Genomic DNA, 22,532 nt, shown 5'->3' on the forward strand with positions numbered 1-22,532 from the left:
AGTCATTGTTATGGTCCTGTAGCAAAGCAATTGAGCATTACCAACGAGTGAATCTTGATTCCTGCTATTTTAACATTTTAGGCTCCTTGTCGCTTTATTTTCCAGTTGAACTGGTATGGGAATCAGCAAGGAGAGCAACGAAGGCGTGTGAGCCTCGTTACGTCACTGCTTCCTAAATCCGAGGCATCCCGGTAGAACCAGTAGGCTACTGCTGTTGAACCGATGCTGTTGAACCGCACGCAGATGAACGATTGTGGACTCCAATGTGCCATACACGCTTGATGAAAATGTGTCTTTTATGGATTTCGGAGGCGTTGAAAATGTGAATAATGTGGAATAACCGGACTCGGATTGGTTCCTGTGTGTCACTTTACCGTTTTGCGACCTGCTCGCAAACATAATTTTCCAACATTTGCTGAGATTTATTTGAACCGAACTTTGGAGAGGCGGTGTCATCCAGCTCGTCTGGTAAGTACACTAGGAAATAGCATTGCTTTACACTGATAGAGTAACAATAATGTATTGCATAAAACCATTGAAAATAGCAGGAGTCTTTCATCATGATCATCATTACATTAGTGACATGATAAACTTCCGAGGAGGTTTTAATATTACATTGTACTGGCAGCCCATGCTTCACAATCTCCAAGATTCCTCTCTCACCACACACACACACACACACACACACACACACACACACACACACACACACACACACACACACACACACACACACACACACACACACACACACACACACACACACACACACACACACACACACAATAAAGTTGTGGGTAAGCAGCAGCATGTGCCGTCCAGAGCGCAGCGCTTTGGAGAGAAAATAGCCTGAACAATAAGTAGTGAGAGAGCGCCATCAATCGCATATCGGTCACACTCCCATGCGCACGAATTTGGGAATAAGATATTATTGCACATTTATTACAACGAATATTCCAACGTGAAGATACTTCTTGAATATCAGGCGTGTAAATGTGCACTCTCGTTGCACACATCGGAATGAATTGAAGGTTGTAAATAGGAAAACACTTCCCCTTTCCATAGGCTCCTAATAAAACGTTGTAGGCTATGGTACTGTATAGGCAATTGTTTACATTAATAGGGACTACCATTCACCCATGCGGGAAAAATTTGAATCAAACCTACACCCAAGTAACAATTTTAACTTGCTTGGATTACCTCAAACACTATTGGCACCGTGCGTAAATGTGGTAAAACATTGCCTACATTGCGGGGGTAAATTGTCATGTTCATTTTATGGATGCATGGAAAATGCAATCAAAAAGGATAATAGTGCATAGGTATTGGCATGATTTTTCCATACGAAATACTATTTTTTATGATTTTCCTATTATAGCCTGGGAAGGAATAAATAATTGAAATTAGACTAGGGAATAGAGCCGATCAAAGTTAACCGTTATCTCGATTCTTGAAGCGGGGGAGCGAGCTGGTTGTTTTATCTTCATGCCAGCAAAGTAGATCCGGGCGTGCGCAACGCGGAGAGATACTAGGGGAATTCGGTGTGGAAGAAAGGGAGCATGAGAAGAAGTGGAAAGTGGATAGAGTCGCGGAGAGGGAAGTCCACGTAGTTACCATGCAGACGTTCGTACCTTACAAACTACATGAAAAACCGCCAAATCCACGCCGTTAATGAGGCAATAGGTATGTAATGTGATGCATTTGATTTAGAACTTTTCCTGTGTATAAGTAAGTTGTCTTTGTGGTTTGTGAATCGGAGTTAAAAGTTGAGATAGTCCGACCGGACTAGTTCTCTATAAGTGGCGCTCGAGCAGTGGACTGAAATCAGATCCCTTTCTTTCCCCCAGTGAAGTTGAACATTTTAAAGTTTTTAGGAAATGTATTAAATAGGCTACTATCGAAATTAGAGACTATGGAAGTTGGTCACTGTTCTACGCCTTTTGTATACTTGTGGGAATTGTTTTACACATTGTGTAGTGTTGGCGGTTCGGGTATTGTTGCCATTTCTTTAAACAATCCATACATCTGGCTCGGGCAATGCTGCCGTGTCTACGTGAAATGAATAGAAATAGGGACCGTTGGGGGGATGGGTTGGACAATTAAACAACAGACAGAAGGCAATGATTTTATGAAGCTGTTTAGTTTTTGCCTTTTGCCATCTTCCAAGAATATGATTTCAGCAAAAAACGTTAATTATTCTATAAAACATGTAAATATCATTTTTCCCCCCTTTATGATTCGCCACGATTAGCCTAGTTCAACAGTTGAAAAATCCTGGATGTGTATGCAGACTTAGTTAAAAAAAAAATATTGTACATGTATTTATTTTACTTAAGTTTGCTTACTAACCTGACATGACTGTGGCATAAAGCCCTACACCGGAGGCATGAATAGTTAGCCTAATCCCCAGGGGGGGGGGAAAACATAGGCTCAAGGCATACTTTTTTGTTGTTGAAAGTTCCCATGCGTGCATTATACTACTAGCCCCATAAAACATATATATATATATATATAGTCTATTGCAAACATACATTCAACATGTGTTTTGAACAGATCTAAGACAGCTGGACACCAGTGTCAGTCAATAGCCCGGGCTGGGATGTTTTAACATTCTCCAGTGCTTTTCCCGATGGCAACCCTTTAAAAGCCCAAAGAGCAGGGCAGTGTTTATTTTAGCACAGCCTAAACAGAAAATAGCCAAGCTCAGGAACTAAGGCCCCAGAGTCAGTATAGACACGGCTTTTAGTGCTAGAATTCAGTTGTCTTCATCATACACTATTTCCAGGCATAATAATGGACTTATAATATACACGTGAAATCCAATAGGAGCACAAACCTGTATACCTGAATGTCACTTCCTTTCGTATTAGACCGTGTATTTTGAGTCCGTTTGCATGTCTAGTTATGCGAGGACAGTACCGCTTTTCCGCCATTTCCAACCCTTTCTTCGTGCAATGTGTCTGCTTGAGCTATTTGCATAATGTCATGTAGATCAAAGAATTTCAAAGATGTGCAATTTAGAAGATGGAAGGAATTGTGAAATGTGCTTATTATAGCATTGAAGCCCGTTTTTCGCTTGACCTGCAATGGAATAAGTGAGAATTGAATGCCGTTCAACTATTTTGTCATTACCAATGACCTCCGTCATCATTTGTGCGTAGAGCACTGAATGAAATGAGTATATGTTCTGATGTGAAGAGACTCGTCTCTGAATAGTGCTTTCGAACAGGATTTACGTAGTGTATCTTTTCTGTTAAACCTGTTGCTGAAATAGTAAGAGGAATGTCGGCTAAGAGAAAGAAGTTATTTGTCCTATGTCTTTTCTCCCTCTCCCCCTCGGTCACATAACACCCATTTGTCAGCCTGACCATCGTTTGTCATGCCGTTTAAATGAGCTCAGTGAGGCTCACAGTAAAGAGAGGAGTAAGGTTAGAGACCTTTGTCGAGCAGATATTAAGAGCAGCCGTCCACCGTGCCACTTTAAAACCACAATTCTCTTAGGAAGGTTCAACATTTAGCCCTTTTGCTTGTTAGCACAAAGACATATATTTCATGACGCTCTTAAATTAAAGCACTGATCCATCCCTATTGAGATTTTCTGAAAAATCTATGAAATGTTTAATTTGATGTTTATTTTTTCCCGCTTGATTCTGACCTTCTGTTTTGTGTGTCTCCAGGTGGTTTGGTAGAGAACACGGTACGAAAATGGGGAAATACTTGACTTCACTGCTCATGCTGCTCCTGCAGCTCCTCTGCGGCTGCACAGGGAACCAAAGGACGGAGAAGGCATTGGCCCTGCAGTTCACTCACTCTGTTTACAATGCCACCATATACGAGAACTCTGCTGCTAAGACCTACTTGGAGAGTCATGCCAAGATGGGCATCTACATCACAGACCCCACCTGGGAGATACGGTACAAAATAGTGTCAGGAGACAATGAGAACCTTTTCAAAGCAGAGGACTACATCCTGGGAGACTTTAGTTTCCTGAGAATACGGACCAAAGGAGGCAGCACTGCCATTCTGAACCGGGAGGTCAAAGACCACTACTTGCTCACTGTCAAAGCTGTGGAGAGGGGCACCAACGTGGAGGCTCGCGCCCGAGTCCAGGTCCAGGTCCAGGACACCAACGACCTGAGGCCTCTGTTCTCTCCCACCTCCTACAGCGTCTCGCTGCTCGAGAACACAGCCATACGGACCAGCGTGGCCAAGGTCACCGCCACGGACGCCGACATCGGGACGAACGGGGAGTACTACTACAGCTTCCGGGAGTGGACAGATATGTTCGCCGTCCATCCCACAAGCGGGGTGGTGACTCTGACGGGCAAGCTGGATCACTCTGAGACCAAGCTGTATGACCTGGAGATCCTGGCGGTGGACCGAGGCATGAAGCTGTACGGGAGCAGCGGCTTCAGTAGCATGGCCAGGCTGACGGTGAGGGTGGAGCAGGCCAACGAGCACGCGCCTGTCATCACCGCCGTCACCCTGGCGCCCTCGGGCGCCGACCGCGACCCCACCTACGCCATAGTGACCGTCGAGGACAACGACCAGGGACCAAACGGGGAGATCGCGTCGTTGAGCGTGGTGGCGGGCGACCCCCTACAGCAGTTTAAGGCCATGAGAACTAGTCCCGGGAGCAAGGAGTACAAAATCAAAGCGGTCAAGGATGTAGATTGGGACACCGAGCCTTTCGGATACAACCTCACGTTACAGGCCAAGGACAAAGGAAGCCCCCCACAGTTTTCTTCAGCGAAAGTGGTACATGTAACATCCCCTCAGTTTAAAGTGGGCCCCCCTAAATTTGAACATGCTGTTTATAGGGTCAATCTCAGTGAGTTTGCCCCTCTCCATACACCCGTCGCTATGGTAACTGCGTTGCCAAAGTATCCACAGTTGAAGTATGCTTTCAGATATAAGACAGAGAAGAATCGTTTTGCTATTAATCCAGACACTGGCTTAATCACCACAACTGGACCCATCTACGCGGATTATGCCCCAAAATTTGAACTAGAAGTTATTACCAGTGACAAAAAGGCAGCGACCAAGGTTATCATTGACATTATAGATGTTAACAATAATGCTCCTGAGTTCCAACAGACCTCTTACAAGGCCACCGTTGATGAGAATGTACCCGTAGGGTCCAACGTGTTAGCAGTGAAAGCCACTGATCTAGACAGTGGCGAGAACGGGTATGTGACCTACAGCATTGCCAACGTGAGCCCGCAGCCCTTTGTCATCGACTACTTCTCCGGTGTCATCGGTACCTCAGAAGAGCTGGATTACGAGCTGATGCCAAGGATTTACAATCTCAAAATTAGGGCTTCAGACTGGGGTTCCCCTTTCCGACGGGAGGTGGAGGCAACAGTTACTGTCACACTGAATAACCTGAATGACAATAAGCCTCTATTCGAAAATGTCGACTGTGAAGTCACGGTGCCTAGAGACCATGGCGTGGGAGAGCAGATAACGACGGTATCTGCAATTGACGCTGACGAATTGCAGCTAGTGCGGTACGACATAAAAGCTGGGAATGAACTTGATCTCTTTGAGTTGAACTCCAACTCGGGGGTGCTTTCTTTGAAACGAACACTGAGCGAGGGGGAGGCAGGTAAAGTGTCCTTCCATAGTTTACAGATCAGAGCCAGTGATGGAGAGCATGAGACTGAACCAATGATTATGAACATCACTGTCATCACAGCTCGTAAGCCTGTCCAATTGAAGTGCGTCGACACTGGGGTTGCTACTATGTTGGCAGAAAAGCTTCTTCATGGCACTAAGATCCACACCGCAACTGAGCCTGACGATAACTTAATGGACATCCATTCGGTTAACCGCTACTCCCCTCAGTTTGCAGAGTCCTTCCCCAGTGTCATTGAGGTCAAAGAGGACCTTCCGGTTGGGGCTAGGGTAGTCCTTCTAAGCGCCTCCGACACAGACAGTGGTTTTAACGGAAAACTGGTGTACGTTATTTCAGGAGGAGATACAGAGAGTCGTTTCATTGTAGACATGAACACCGGTTGGCTTGTGGTTCACACTCCACTGGACAGGGAAACAACGGACCACTACACACTGAACGTCACAGTCTACGATCTGGGAATACCGCAGAAGTCCTCCTCGCGTCTTTTAGATGTTAAGATCTTGGATGCTAACGATAACAGTCCGCAGTTCCTGCAAGACTCCTATTCGGTGGAAATAAGTGAAAACACACCAGTGGGGACTGAAATCGTCCAGGTGGATTCCACCGATAAGGACCAGGGAGATAACGGAGTAATCAGGTATTCGATTGTGGCCGACACTGACCAGTTTGCCATTGACGAGCTGACTGGAGTAGTGACGGTGAAAAAGCAGCTGGATCGCGAGGTGCACCTGGTTTACATTCTGAAGATTGCTGCGTGTGATCAGGCTGTTAATGAACCTCAACTCGTGTCTACAGTGTTGCTAAAGGTCGTTCTTGAGGACGTCAATGACAATCCTCCCAAATTCATCCCGTCCAATTACCGCGTGAAAGTGAGGGAGGACCTCCCGATCGGCACTGTGATTATGTGGCTGGAGGCTCACGACCCGGATGTCGGGCTGTCCAGTCAGGTACGGTACAGCCTCAGCGATAACGGGGACGGCAACTTCGAGGTGGACAAACTCAGTGGCGCGGTACGCATCCTGCAGAATCTGGATTACGAGAAAAAGCAGGTGTACAATCTCACGGCGAAAGCCAAGGACAAAGGGAAGCCCATGTCTTTATCGTCGACGTGCTTTATTGAGGTGGATGTAGTGGACGTAAACGAGAATCTGTATCGCCCGTGGTTCCCCTCGTTTGTGGATAAGGGATTTATAAAAGAGGACGCCCTCATTGGGACATCCGTAATGAAAGTAACGGCTCAAGATGAAGACAAAGGAAGAGACGGAGAAATACGCTACTCAATACGGGACGGCTCTGGCCTAGGGATATTCACCATTGATGAAGAGACTGGTGAGTGTCTCACTTTTTCCCCCCTCTTTGTCATTACCATATTGCCCTTATGTGAAGGCCCATTTTGTTTATCATTTATTATTTAAGGTACCAAATGGGCATGCATGAATTTTAAATGACTGGGATGTGAAAAGGGATGTAATCCCATGTATCTGTGCAGACTATGCTTGTCTGCCCATGCCCCCCCCCCCCCCCCCCCCCTGAAATATCAGTGGTGGGGGCAAATGGTGAATGGAGGTGAGGGTTGCTTCCTGGAGAACCGCTAAGCTTCCTGATTCCTTTCATTTTTCTGTCTGAGGGAAGAGAATTGATGGCAGGAACAGCTGGAGCAGCTGTGTCCTAGACCTGCAGTAGACATTCCAAACTAGTTGCCGTGGAATTAAGAGGATTGCTTAGTGATTTTACCCACTGACTCTCCCTTTCCCACACGACCTAAACACGGCATTTTGTTTCAATGTTGAAAAACGAGTCATATGCAAATGGGTAATGCAGCATGCTGGCTAATCCCACATGAGATGGAACTTGTTTGTATAATGAGAGAGTTATTTTTCTGTGATTGTCATATCTGCTTCAGTATTGAAAATCTACATTTTTTTGTGTGTCTGGTGAAATGCACTTGCTGGCCTCTTTGTGGTCTTACAAAGAAAGTATGAATAATTTTTTTCCAGCTGCTCACGGACGTTAAAGAACCTGTGCCAAGGGTTTAAAAATAAGCAGTCCGGAATTCAAACGGTTTTGCCACAAAAAGCTACTGGTCACCGCATTTTGGGTGTGTCAGACCTGGCTTGCTGCCCTTCATTTTAAACATAGTTACCATAATCTGGGTGGCTTAATGTGAGTTTTTCCCTTTTAAAATGTATTTCTGCATGGCAATATACATATTTAATGTACAAATGGGCCGGTGAAACTTGATGAATAAACATCAAGTTTTTAGCATATATGTAGTCTATCCCCTAAGTCTGGAAGTTCAATGCAAAGTCTCTGGAAATGTAATTTACAGATTTTAAAGTAACTCAATGAGATATTGATGAGAGAATGTTAATTTAGATTCAGGTGGAGACATACACTTTATTAAGCGGAGTAAATTAGGGCCTTCCGTGAACCTGTGGGGAAATCACACTTTCTTTGCTGGTACATTAGCATGACGGGATGAGCCGGCATGAAGCATTGCTCCTTAAGGACCATCTGTCAGCTATTGTGCCTGTCCAGTCTTAGTGTGATTGTTCTCTGGGGTAGTTGTCAGATTGTTGCTTGTAGATAATTCTACCTCTTTTGTTCAAAAACACTGAGGGAAAATGTAAACAGAGCGAACTGGAGGGAGACTTTTTGATTCCTGAAATGCAATTTGAAACTCATCTGAGATTGGTTTAAAAATGGCTTCGGTCCCGCTCGTCAACATTTGTAGAAACTTTCTCACACACAGTGCACTCTTTAGGGAGTTGACGTTTTGAAACAAAGTGCCTTATATTTAGGCAACAGAGATTTCTGCTCTGTGGTTTGTTTAGTTGAGACTCTGCCCTCGGCTTGGGGCTGTGGATCTTAGGCCGAGTCTCAGAAGTGTTCTTGTTTCCGTGAAGGACACCCACTTCTTGTTTGAAATCCCACTCCTGGATGTATTGGATGCAGGTCACCGGGAGCTCCTGACCTGCTCTTCCTCCCCTATCCTCGACCTCCATGGCCTTCAGAGTGATTTATCAGAAGTGGCAATGATAGGATTGTCCTGCTATTCAGCCCCATTGTTAGGGATCACAGCCATAGCTGGTAGCAAACCAAATATGCCCAAGGCAACGGTGTGCCTCCTGGGAATTCATGCATTGACTGAAGGATGGTTTGGGGGGTTGGTCTGAGCAGAGGGGGGTGTGAGGTTACCATGTGAGGATTATGCTCTACAAGAAATCAATGTAAAACAAAGGGTGCACACCCAGCATCGCTTTCACCCAGTCATGCAGCTGCACCTAGTGCTTTCCGACAAGTAGGAAAACAAGGGTTGAGAAGAGAAGAAAACAAATGAAAAAGTGCTAAAACCAAAGGGTACATGCCAGAAGCCACACACACCTTAAGCTCTGGAAAGGTTTTTATGAGGGGGCTAGTAAGGGAAGGCTGGCTAACATCTGTGGCTGGTTAAATTAAATGCCTTTTGGAATCTCATGTTCTCCTTATGCATGCTTTATTTATTCCCTTTATCCTCTTGAACCCCTGGGTTTGAGAATGGAGGGGTAGTGATGAGGAATGTGCAAATTAAAAGGTCTTTAGTGCCCATTTGACTCCCTTACCTCTCATTTTACTGCCAAGAAGATACAATTTTGGCCCTTAGTTTTTCTCCTTAAGCCTAAATCTTTAACTTTCTATTTAGTTACAAGCTTAATTTAGTTCAGTGAACAGAGGTGGAAATTAATTTATGTAACTTCAGCTTTCAATATATTTTTTGACCCGATTCAGGGTTTGCTTTTGCTAACAGCAGTAATTCTGCCATTTTTAGGCCAAGATAAGATGAGCAAAACCCAGAAAGATGTTACTTCTAAGATAGGAATCAACATGTTTCCCCCCCTATCCAGTTCTTATTGTCCGACTGTAGACGGCTTTATCCGCCAAACGTCTGGCCCCTCTGGATCTCTGGCCCTTGTATTTACTTCTGCACATCACACAAACATGTTTAGAGCTGGGGGCTATGTGGAGCCCTGGTGAGATTTTGTGTGCAGTCCAGGCTAATTCTGTCCTCGTGTGTGCTCAGACACTGCTGTTGGGGTTATCGAGCTAATGGGGGCCTGACACACTTAAGGCCAGCTAGGTATGCCCGCTAACCTGATTGATGTTTCCAGGGCCAGGCATGGAATCTAGTTCCTTGATTTAATAAACCTTTAGTTGGAAAAAGGAACAAACAACTGGAGCCTGAGGTCGTGATACAGAGAGAAGAACAACAAGATGGACCTAATTTATAAAGTAGGCTAGTTGAGGCTTCTAATAAGAGGGAGGGTTGTTGTGGTTGGGCGTAGAAGTTAGGGCTGGGAATTGCCAGGGACCTCAAGATAAGACATTATCACAATACTTAGGTGCCAATACGGTATTTATTGTATTTCTCGTGATTCTATATATATATATATATATATTGTGAATCTATACTGTGATTTTTTTATTGCGATTCGATGTTCCAAACATATTGCTCACCACATGTATGCTGCAGAGGGGCAAGAGAGAGCCATGAGGAAACAGGTTTTGATCAGTCATGGAAATCAAAGTTCTAAAAACAAATTGGCTCCCTATTTTAAAAGCTATGAATGAAAAATACTGGAGTTTTGCTAGCCAACTAGCTCAAAACTATATTGGGATATTGTCAATATGATATATCGAAGAAAAAAAAAGAAGATATCCCAATATGTAACTGTACACCCCCCCCCCCCAACCATCACTAGTAGAAGTTATTGTTGTGGGGTGGTCGAGGTGGTGAGTGGTATTAATTTGGGACAAAAACCACATGACATTCCGTTCTCTCTGTGAATCTAAATTGAGATCGACTCTTAATGGTCTTCACTCTGCAGTGCACTATAAATGCTTTTCACCGACGTCCCTGTAAAAAAGCCACTAATGCTGCCGCTGTTGCTTAGGGAAGAGGGAGGGGTGGAGGATGTTGTTTGTCATGGACTGTGCTTAATTAGTGGCGAGGTAGGCTATAGGCCTAGGCCCAATAAGTCTTGTACTGGTACATTGTTCAAATCAAATTGTATTTGTCACATACACCTGGTTAGCAGATGTTAATGTGAGTGTAGTGAAATGCTTGTGGCAACAATGTAAGAAATAATACATTAAAAAAAACGAAATAGTGCATAGTTTCCTAAGAACTCGAAGCGAGGCGACCATCTCTGTCGGCGCCATCAGTGAATCGATGGAGACCGTTCTCAAAGTAGATCAATTAGACTTGGTGCTTGCGCTAAAGGATTGACTGCCGATTATGAGGCCATGGAAGGGTTATCTGTGATCAATTAAGCATGTCTTTCTGTTAGAACTCCTAATACCTTGTATTTCGGCCTTTGACGTAAAGAGCTAGTTCGACCAGACTCTCTCTCTCATTGTGTTTCTCCTCCAGGAACTGCTAGTTTAAATGCTGCTTTGACAGCACTATTGAAGTCATGTCTTTAAGTTCGTTAGCCTACTTTGTGAACCGAGGTGAAAAACCAAGATGTGATAATTGAATTTGCACTGATTCACTTAACAGGGGAAAAAGAGGTGCAAATGCATAATAATAAAAGTCTCCAGGCTTAAAATATACTAGTAGGATAGGTTACCAAAGGTGTAGGCCTTCATGCGGTGTGTTTGCATTTATGTAGGAAAAACGTAAGGAATCTCAACAGCCCCAGTGGAATCGCCTCTTCCGTCCAGATGCTCGTTGGATAATGTATGCATTGCCCTTTGCTCATTGGATAATGTATGCGTTGCCCTTTCACTTCAAACTGGAGGCAGCCGGTGTGCTGAAATAGCTGTTTGTGGAGGCAAATGAACTAGTTTGACGTGGAATGACAAAGTTCTGTGAGCTTGTGTTTTCCCCTCTTCAAATTTGGCCTTCCTCCCACCTCTCTTCCCCAAATTGTCCCCCCATTGCCCTTCCTGTCGAGAGCGAGGTAGGGCCGACCCTCAGTGATGCCAGATAGGGGAGGTATGTGGCGAATGGTTTTGTCTTTTCATGTTTGGCTGCGTTCACTATTCCAGCCATGTTTGCACCACCAAAGCTTCATGGGAGATTGATTGAACCCAAACACCCAGGCCCGGTCCCTTCTATTTTTTAAAATTCTATACACAGAAGCTCAAGCCAGAAGTGTGACTTCTTCAGCACACTCAAAAGAGCCACATGACTTGTAATGGTCTTTGCTTGAGCGCCGTTGCTGGGGCGACAGGACCAGGAATGTGCAGCGGGGCAAAGTTGATTGTAGGGTGCTAAATGAAAAGCACACTTTCCCCAGTTAAAGTTTGTTGTTTCTCTCTGTACAGTAAGTCTTTTTTAGAAACCTGTGAAGGTGCCGCGTGCAGATGGTGTGCTCGATTGTGAGTTAACTCTTGTCATGCTAATCTAGGCAATTGAGACCCGTGGCTAATAATGGTTGGTTGTTTTCTTTTTATGTAAACTACTGTAAATTATGACTCTACACAAGTTGCTAAGGATTGCACAGAGATTCTGCAGACAAGACTGCTGTAACTACATGTTTGTCACACATTTGACGGAAAAGAAAATAATCAAATTGATCTTAGTGAAGTTTACTGGGATATTTCGATTGTTGAAACTTGGGCCTAGAAGCCATTTTGTTTTTCAGTTCTCTATCTTGGCGTGTGTTCCCCTGTTACTTTGAAAAGACCTACAGTTCCCTGTAGCATGTTCACCTGAATGTGAAGTCGTTGTTTTCCGATCATAGCCCCAATCAAAATGGAGTTTTACTGCAGTGAAAGGGGTAACCGACAAAAGGCTTAGCTGGCTGTTTATTTTAAAGCATCTCTATATGATGCATTGGCTCTCAAAGCGTAACTGACTGAATGTCAAAGTGAAACAGTCCTTGGCTTAACGAATCCTGAGGTTTCATGTGTTGAGAGACAGCCACTTAAAATCAAACGGCGGGAGATGAAGATGCTCCTTTTGAATTCCCCGTCCGTCATGTTCACTGTCAAGCTGCCAATGTAAAGACCAAAGACAGGAAACATCAGAATTACGGTAGCATGACCAGAGACAGCAGCTTAATGGCACTGGGTTCAAATCCAGTGTTATACAGATGCAGACACTGACATGTTTAGGCCTAAGTGCCATGGTTGCCTCTTAGGGTTGAAAAGCTTAGGATAGAAAATGCTGCCCAAACATGCATTTAAACTCCCATACTGTCCCAACCTTCCTGTCATAACTCTCAACAAACATAATGCCTTTTATAGGCCTAAACGCCACTCTAATCTCTAATCTCCGAAGACAATAAAAATTGAATGAAAAAAATAATCAACCTTTGTAAATGTCAGCACGGCAGCCTATTGGAAAAACGAGAGCAGGCCTATATTTCAAAGTGCCTTATCTGTCTCCAAAAAAAAGACCTTTCCGCAGGAACCGTTTACCGCGGCGCATTGAGTACAGTCGGTGTCAGTGGGCAACTATCTCAGGGGGCTTCATAAACATTTTGCGATAAGGGGGAAACAGACGGTACATCGCGCCCACTATTATCAGAGGAGCGGGGCATGGCACCGGAGGGCCGGGAGGGAAAAGGTCTTAAATTATAACGTGATATTAAACCAGGTGGCGCTTCTCGCAGGCCCGCTCTGAGGCCTTTTGAAATAACACTGCACTCTGTGACAATGGTAGCTGCCTGGGCATGTCCCAATAGGCTTCCTCAACTGGAATTAATGGGGTAAATTCTGCCAGAAAAAAAATTGAAAAATCCCATCAGGCATGTTTTCATTGCATCACTCGCCTTTCGTTCATTAAAGACTCTCTCGCTTTCACTCTGTATCTCGCTGCGTTCTCCCCTCTCCCCCTCACTCCAGATGAATGCAGCCATTCTTTTAGTTTTTCCTTGGGCCAGAGAATCTAGAATAGGATTCTTATTTTATTACACAGTGTCATCAAGCTATAGTTTTAAATATCTATGCCGTTTTAAAACGTTAATGCCCCCCTGGTCTGTTGATGCAGTTTTAGTAAATGGCAGTTGTTTAGTGCTTTTAGTTAGTTCCCTCCCCTTTTTAAGACCATATGATTATGTAGAGTGAAGCACACTGCTCCACATTGTTAAGCTGGCTGAAATGATTCAGTTTGTCTAAAGTTTTAAAGTACCATTTCCCTTAAGCCCAGCTGTTGATAGCGCTGTTTTATGCCTCCGGTGGCGATTGTATACAAAATGCACAATGATGCGCGAAGCGGAAGTGGTTGGTGGATTGCCGGGTTAAAGAGAGATCAAATTACATTTTGTTACAACAAGTGTAGACTTTACTGTTAAATGCTTACTTACGAGCCCTTTCCTAACAATGCGGAGTTAAAAAGTACGCAAATTTGCACAAATGAATTAAAAAAAGGAATTAGTAACACAATAAAATAACAAGAACGAGGCTTTATACAAGGAGTACCGGTACTGAGTCAGTGTGCTAGGGTACTAAGTAGTTGAGGTGATTGAGGTAATAGGTACATGTAGTTAGGGGTAAAATTGACCAGGCAATCAGGTTCGATAATAAACAGAGTAGCAGCAGTGCGTGTGAAAGTGTGTCTGTGTGAGTGTGTTGGTGTATGCGTGTAGCGTCAATTTGCAGATGTGATATGTTTTGTGTTTGTAAGCGTGTGTATGCGTGTGCACATGCGCGCGCATTGGAGTCGGTGTAGTATGTGTGAGCCCAGTGAGTGTGCATAGAGTCAGTGCAAAAAAAAATAAATGGGTCGGTGCAAATAGTCCGGGTAGCCATTTGATGAACTATTGATCAGTCTTATGGCTTGGGGGTATAAGCTGTTCAGGAGCCTTTTGGTCCCAGACTTGGTGCTCCTGCACAGCACGGCAAGCGGAGAGAAATGCACTTTTGTTTTGAGAGACTGTGTGAACTCATCATGCAGCTGTTTTGATGGCTGTTTTCCCGGATCTACACTAATGTACTGAATACCCGCTGAATGCTGGTCACTCTTCAAAGCGCCACCATATTTCGTCAATGACCCCGATATGGTCTTTGACACTTCAATAGCCTGCTAAGTCCTATTTTGCATGGTGATTCTAAGCCTTTGGCCGATGTGTTACCGTCTGTAACTCAAGCTGTCCGTATTTATTCAGAAATATCCATCATTCTATAAAGTAATAAAGATGATGAGTGCGAACGCGAGACCTGTAGGCTATGTGGGTATCCCATGAGGTGGAGTTTTTCTGCTTTGGCTGCACTTCATAGCCTTGTGAATTTTTCAAACGTTTTGGGCATTAATACTTACAGTATGGACCGGAAAACGTTGGAAGTGCAGGGCTAGGCTAGCTCTTAGCTTCTGAGAACTCTTGGATCCAAAGAGATGATTTGATTTCGAGGGGGCATGGGAAACTTAGCTCAGGACTCTTTTTCTAATACACCCAGGGCTCTACGTGGTGGAGGAATTTGAAGCATTCCACCAGGGCCGGTGGAAAGAGAAGAGGGGGGGGGAGCACTGAGAAAGTTTATGTAAGCATGTGAGGCAGGAGTCCTAAGAAGGGTGAGGAATGCGAGGGGAAAGGAGAGCGGAATTACCGAGAGGTAGTTCAAAGCAAACGTCTGATTTTTTTTTCTTCAAGTGCAGAGCAAGGGAGTGCTGGCGTAAGCCGAAATAGCTGATCTCTCGGTCTTGAGAAGACACGTTTTTGTTCTCTCGTGGTCTCCGAAGCACGTAAATTATTCCTGTACGGTCTCTTGTTGTGAAGTTCACCGGAAGACCATCTCGACTTCTGTAGATATCTTTGTCGACAATAGAAAAAAACGGTGAAAATAGTTTTTCTCTGGGCTGTGTAAAGTTGACTGCAGCCTAATTCCTCATTACACGTTTTCAATGCCAGAAAAATATGATATTGACTCAGTTTCTGAAGTAGACGTCGTGCTACCATATGAAAATAAGCACTGGGGATAAACAGGATTTTGCAAATCCTAATCCTCTCTTGACAACCGGTAATCTTTTTGGCGCTCTAATTTGTTTCAATTGCCAGCTTTTGATATCCATGGCATGTGCAATCCTCTCTCCATTTGTGGCGACACCATTGTAGCAACAAGGCCTTCTGGGGAAAAGAGTGTCCCCCGCCCACTATGTACCCCCTTTCATGCCAGGGACCGTGGTCCTATACATGCTAGAAATACCGAGCACACCTCATCCTCTGAACTAAATAGGGAACATCATAGTATAGTTCCGCAGGTCCTACCCCCACTGGGTGTTACTTTTTTGTTTTGGCCTGGATCAGCTGGACTTATCCAATCCACCTAAATGTTTTCTGTCCTCAGATCTCCAGACCTCCTCTGCCATTTTCCTCGGCGCCTCTAAGCACAACCATGTTATTTCACCATTTTGTCAAAACAACACCGTGTTGTGCAGCAGGCTTCATCCAGCCTCCCCGCTGTAACTAGCTTTTGAGTAAATGTCACGGTGGACCTGTTTCCGGAGACTGATTGAGGCGGCAGGTAGCCTAGTGGTTAGAACTTTGGGCCAGTAACCGAAAGGTTGCTTGATCAAATCCCAGAGTTGACAAGGTAAAAATCTGTTGTTCTGCCACCTGAACAAGGCAGTTAACGCACTGTTCCTAGGCCATCATTGTAAATAAGAATTTGTTCTTAACTGACTTGCCTAGTTAAATAAAGATAAAAAAATAAAAAATTGAAGCCAACACACTTTGCAGTTCACACGCCTACATGAGATGGCAGAATTGTAGGGACAGCGTTAGCCGTTAGCTCTTTTTATTGTGTAGCCTAGCTGCTGTGCTAGGTGGCTGTCGAAGGTGTAGCTGTAGGCTATGCAAGGAAGAGGGAAAGAAAGGAGAGAGAGAGCAAATCTGTCTGGGTAGGTTGCCTAAGCTTTGTCAACTGTTTTTATTGCCTCAAGGGCACATTTTGCAACTTCCTCATTGACTAGCCTAGAAGTATAGGTGTGGTGGCTAAATACCTCAGATTAATGATTTATACACATTTATACAGCTAACTATTGTCTCAATAGATGCTTTGTCGATAGATGCTTGTCTTCTAGTAGGTTTATTTAAAGCCAGCCACGCATTCATGTTTGAATAAAAAGTAGATGTCAACTGAAATTGTCCTTGTGTTCAGAAAGAGCTTAATTGAAATGGTTCTCTTTTTGAATTGAACTTGATATTCTAGGCGTCAGAGCCTCATCAAACTATGAAAAAGATAGAAGATTTGGACTTTCTTACTTCCGCCAGTCAACCATTACAATGCTATCGTACCAGTTATCCTTACCGACCACAGTTTACGTTTCCTGTGAGGGGTGAGTTTGGGTCAAGGTCCTCTATGACTATGCAGTATTGTTGTTAGTCACCACTAGAATGAAGGAATTACATTTTATTTTCGTGTCAAATGGTTAATTGGCAACCCATCCTATCCGGGATTAATTGAAACATAAACAAGCATTGCAATAATTCACTGTGATAATTCAGCGATAATTGCTCTAGCAGTGCAGAACAGTAATATAAAGTCATCTTCTCTATGCTGATAGCTTTAGGGTTGGCTGCTAAAAGCCTGACACTGATGAGCGAATGGAATGAAATGGTATAGGTGTGGTGGCTAAATACCTCTGATTCATCATTTACACCCTCTGTGAGTAATTATCCAGCCAACTATTGATTTGATATGTTTCGATAGATGCTTTGTCTTCTGGTATGTTTATTTAAAGCCAGCCACGCATTCATGTTTGTATAAAAAGTAGATGTCAACTGAAACTGGCATTGTGTTCAGTTAGAGCTTCATCGAAATGGTTCTCTCTTTAAAATGGAACTATTCTAGGCGTCAGAGCCTCATCAAACTATTAAAAAAAAGATACGAGATTTGGACTTTCTTCCTTCCGCCGGTCAACCATTACAATGCTATCGTACCAATTAGCCTTATCTACCACGGTTTGTTGAAGTTTCCTGTGTGGGGTGAGTTTGGGTCAAGGTCCTCTATGACTATGCAGTCTTGTTAGTCACCTGTAGCAGTGCAGAACTGCACTAATATAAAGGCATCTTCTCCATGCCGATGGGTTTAGGGTTGGCAGCGGACAGCCTGACACTCGTGAGCGAGTGGAATGGTTCTGCTATGCCAGTGTCTCCCAGTCAAACGGATGAGCACTCAAGCATGGGCATTGCGTTGGCACAGGCACAATAAATGTCTCATCCGTCTTGTTCAAGCTGTCTCTCTTTTACCTTGTCTCTCACACACAATTAGTCTGAATAGCACACATTCTCACCCTTACACAGAGAAATGTATAACACACACACACACACACACACACACACACACACACACACACACACACACACACACACACACACACACACACACACACACACACACACACACACACACACATTCTCCCTCCATCTCATCCTCACTCCTTCTTTTCCCAATCTCCACCCTCTCTCTCTCTGCCTCTCACTCATACTCTTTCCCCCATGCTCTCGCAGGACGCTAGCAGTCAGATTAGCACTCACATTTCTTATTCATGCTTCACATTTGCAAATCTGTTCCTCCCAGAAGCTATCTCAGTGAGTGCAGTGAGTAGTCGGCAGTGCTTCCGTGAGAAAAACTCACACTTGCACATTTTTTGCGTTTTTCTGTGGCAATATATATGTTTTTGTAATCTGTTTACCTCATTATATAATCACTTTTTATTTATTTTTTATTTCCGCCTCACGATGGCCCTTTGGGTGCATTTCACATTCGGTGCCAGCCAGCAAGCCTTGACAAGCCTGTATACCCATATGACATCGACCATATTACACCCTGCATGCCTTCAGAAAGTATTCATACCCCGTAACTTAATCCACATTTTGTTGTGTTACAGCCTGAATTCAAAATTGATTAAATATATATTTTTCCTCACCCATCTACACACAATACCCCCAAAATGACAAAGTGAAAACATGTTTTTAGAAATGTTTGCAAATGTAGTAAAATAAAGAACAGAAATATCTAATTTGAGTCATCTGAGTCAATAATTTATCGAAGCACCTTTGGCAGCGATTACAGCTGTGAGTCTTTCTGGGTAAGTCTCTTAAGAGCTTTTGACACCTGGATTGTGCAACATTTGCCCATTTATTCTTTAAACAATTCTTCAAGCTCTGTCAAATTGGTTGTTGATCATTGCTAGACAACCATTTTCAGGTCTTGCCATAAATGTTCAAGTAGATTTAAGTAAAAACTGTAACTCGGACACTCACTGTCTTCTTGGTAAGCAACTCCAGTGTAGATTTTGTCTTTTAGGTTATTGTCCTGTTGAAAGGTGAATTTGTCTCTCGGTGTCTGGGGGAAAGCAGACTGAACCAGATTTTCCTCTTGGATTTTGTCTGTGCTTAGATCCATTCCGCAAAAACATTTATTCCCGAAAAACTCGCCAGTCCTTAATAATGATTACAAGCATATCCATTAGGGTTGGGTGATATCAATTTTTATTTGTCACATGCGCCGAATACAACAGCTGTAGACCTTAAAGTAAAATGTTTACTTACAAGCCCTTAACCAACAATGCAGTTTTAAGAAGAATACTGAAAAAAAATAAAAGTAACACATAATTAAAGAGCAGCAGTAAAATAACAGTAGCAAGGCTATATTCAGGGGGGCACCGGTTAGTCAAGGTAATTGAGATAATATGTACATGTAGAGAGTAGCAGCAGCGCAAAATAGGGGGGGGGGGGGGGCGCAATGCAAATAGTCTGGGTAGCCATTTGATTAGATGTTCAGAAGTTTTATGGCTTGGGGGTAGAAGCTATTTAGAAGCCTCTTGGACCTAGACCTGGCGCTCCGGTACCGCTTGCTGTGCGGTAGCAGAGAGAACAGTCTATGACTAGGGTCGCTGGAGTCTTTGACAATTTTTAGGGCCTTCCTCTGACACCACCTGGTATAGAGGTCCTGGATGGCAGGAAGCTTGGCCCCAGTGATGTACTGGGCCGTACGCACTACCCTCTGTAGTGCCTTGCGGTCGGAGGCCGAGCAGTTGCTATACCAGGCAGTGATGATGCTCTCGATGGTGCAGCTGTAGAACCTTTTGGGGACCTGAGGACCAAATCTTTTCAGTCTCCAAATTTTAATAACCATATATATTACTGGCTTAGTACACAAGGAGGCACCAAAAAACACAAAAAAGGCCATTAGGCATCTTTTACCAGAATGATAACAAAGTTAGCACAAGTTATCCAGCTAATAAAGTTATACATATATATGCAAATGACCGAATGTCATTTTTGTTGAGTTTGGTCATTTACAAGCGAATGTGAATGAGAGCTATTATGCAAATGAACAAAGTTTTGACGCATGCTTGTCTGAATGAAGAACAGTACTGTGTACACGCTGTGTCTGTGTGGAGTCTGGGAGTCGCTAGGGAAACGGGCTTGCCTGCTCTGCTTAGAGAAGATAGGGGAGGAGCAGATGGGCCTAGAACGGAGCGGAGAAAAAATGCAAGGATATCAAGATGCAGTGGTAGTTGTACAGAAAACTCATTCAAAGGGCTTTGACTTCTCAAACACCCTTATTAATTCAGCAAGTTAAACTTAGGGGTCGCACTATCTCAGAATTATTTGGTTTTCGTGGCCCAAAAATTGAAATAAACGTATATGAACTATCTTGCTACGTTTTGTAAATGCAGATCTAAAATGCTTCTTATTGTAATTTTCGCTCTGCATCAAACAAATGTTGTGCTTCAGCTGCACGTGTCCACTCGGATTAGAATTCACGAATGGGCATTCTATCAAACGGACAGCGCTCCGACTGATGTGTAACTACTTTGCTCTGATACTTTTCTTGGTGTAGCCAGCTTACTTTTCTCAGGTAAAATGCAAGATTAACTTTAAGCAAAACATTAGGAAATGTAGCTGGTTACATTTATTCTATGATAAACATTAGAAATATGATGGCCATGCATCGTTTTTTGCTTTATCATTGTAAGCTCATTTACTTGTGTGGCTGCCAGCCACAGTGTTGCATTTCTGTTGTCATCTGATGAAATTTAAGCTATTTTCTGCCGAATGTGTTGCACTAATGTATTTTTTGTGAAAGAAAAACTATAGTTGCACGTCGCTGATCACTCTTTTGAAGCAAAAAATGACTATTGACTTTCCATATAAACGCGATCTCTGTCAACACACAGCTGCTCCCGCTTTCTCCCGTTGTGCTGGTTCAACTGTTCTAGGGAACTACTGTAAACTTCATAATGAAAAATAATGTGACAGGTGAAATGAAGAACGCAATCTGCTTCATCTCCTAACGTATTGCACAAGTTGACTGCAGGTATTTACATAAAAAGTAGCGACAAATATTAAAATGTACGGTATACTGTCTAAGCCTAATACCCATAACATGATGCAGCTACCACTATGCTTGAAAATATGGAGAGTACACTACTTTTGCAGTATTACTTTAGTACCTTCTTGCAAACAGGATGCATGTTTTGGAATATTTTTATTCTGTACAGGCTTCTTGCTTATCACCTAGACAATTCGGTTAGTATATTGGAGTAACTACATTTTGGTCATATAGCAGATTCTCTTATCCAGAGCGACTTACAGTATTGATTCCATAAAATGTTTCTACAACAATGTTGTAACTACAATGTTGTAACTACACTGTTGTTGATCCATCCTCAGTTTTCTCCTATCACAGCCATTCAACTCTGTAACTGTGATAAAGTCACCATTGGCCTCATGGTGAAATCCCTGAGCGGTTTCTTTTCTCTCTGGCAACTGAGTTAGGAAGGACGGCTGTATATTTTTAGTGACTGGGTGTATTGATACACCATCCAAAGTGTAATTAATAACTTCACAATGCTGAAAAGGATATTCAGCATTTGCATTTTTTTTACCGATCTACCAATAGGTGCCTTTCTTTTCAAAGAATTGGACAATTTAGTATCGCACAACATTTCAGCTTTTCATTTTTTTATAAATTTGTTGAAATTTCGAAATACATAATTCCACTTTGACATGATGTGATATTGTGTGTAGGCCAGTGACAAAACATCTCAATTTAATCCATTTTAAATTCAGTCTGTAACTCAACAAAATGTTGAAAAAGTCAAGGGGTGTGAATATTGTCTGAAGGCAGGTTATACCCTCACATGGCTGTAGGAAGTGTTATGGAGTGTTACAGTGCTATCCATTTCCACCTTTGCCACCCTGCCTCCCGGGCCTTATTACACGGCTCAAGCTAACAGCTAACCCTGGCTAGCAGTAATGATGAGTAATGACAAAAAAATGAATAAGAACTCTGAAACCTCTGAAAAGTGAAATGTCAGTGACAGGTGTTGGAGATTTCTTTTTTTCTTCTCTTTATTCTGAATATTTTTATTCCCCCCTGAGGTGAAAGGTAGGCCTGTCTCTCGGTTTACAGACCTGCAGTGCAACTCATTGAGTTACAGGGAGCAACAAAGGGTTTTGAAAGGCAGGCAGTAGGAAAAGTAGGATTGGTGCCATGGAGCAGTCTTATCGTTCTCCGGTATATGGCAGACTAGGACAGTATGCGATTACCGCTTGCCTATACGTGGCAAACAGGCCCACGCCCTGGCTTTATTATAATTTATTACCGTCGGAGGTGTGCCGGGCAAATGAGCTCACTTTTATTGCTTTCGATAACAGGTCATTGGGACCTTTTTAAAATGTTAATGTTTACTTAAATTGCATGGAAAGAGATTTTCTAGAGATTGTCTTCTTAACTGAGTAATTTCCTATCGCTCTACCCCTGACATGCCATAACCCAAGTCTGCCTAATGATCAGATATATTTTTAAAGCCCCAAATAAAATGTGCATGAGAAACCACATCATAAATGTTGGGTAATCCTTGAGGGAAACAACTGTGCACCCATCCAGAGAAGGATGGCTGACTAGCCTACTTTCTAGTTTGCTGTTTTGATGGTTCCACCACTGATCTCCG

At 43.3% G+C, this 22,532-nt stretch overlaps 1 protein-coding gene across 10 annotated transcripts in view; it reads left to right on the forward strand.

Moving 5' to 3' along the window:
* The first annotated feature begins 215 nt into the window (after positions 1 to 215).
* Positions 216 to 22,532, forward strand: part of LOC139579014 (protocadherin Fat 1-like) — a 91,368-nt gene continuing 69,051 nt past the window's right edge. For 9 of the 10 annotated variants that reach the window (XR_011675662.1, XM_071407211.1, XM_071407213.1 and 6 more), the window contains exons 1-2: positions 1,551 to 1,683; positions 3,678 to 6,967. Coding sequence is in view for 9 of the 10 variants with exons in the window: in XM_071407211.1 (XP_071263312.1) it covers positions 3,706 to 6,967 (3,262 nt within the window). In the remaining variant the exon portion in view is untranslated. Of the gene's footprint in view, positions 469 to 1,550; positions 1,684 to 3,677; positions 6,968 to 22,532 lie in introns of those variants that run through there. The other variant, XM_071407212.1, reaches the window with a different exon arrangement.

Source organism: Salvelinus alpinus, chromosome 6 (assembly GCF_045679555.1).
Source record: "Salvelinus alpinus chromosome 6, SLU_Salpinus.1, whole genome shotgun sequence".
NCBI classification, from domain to species: Eukaryota; Metazoa; Chordata; class Actinopteri; order Salmoniformes; family Salmonidae; genus Salvelinus; species Salvelinus alpinus.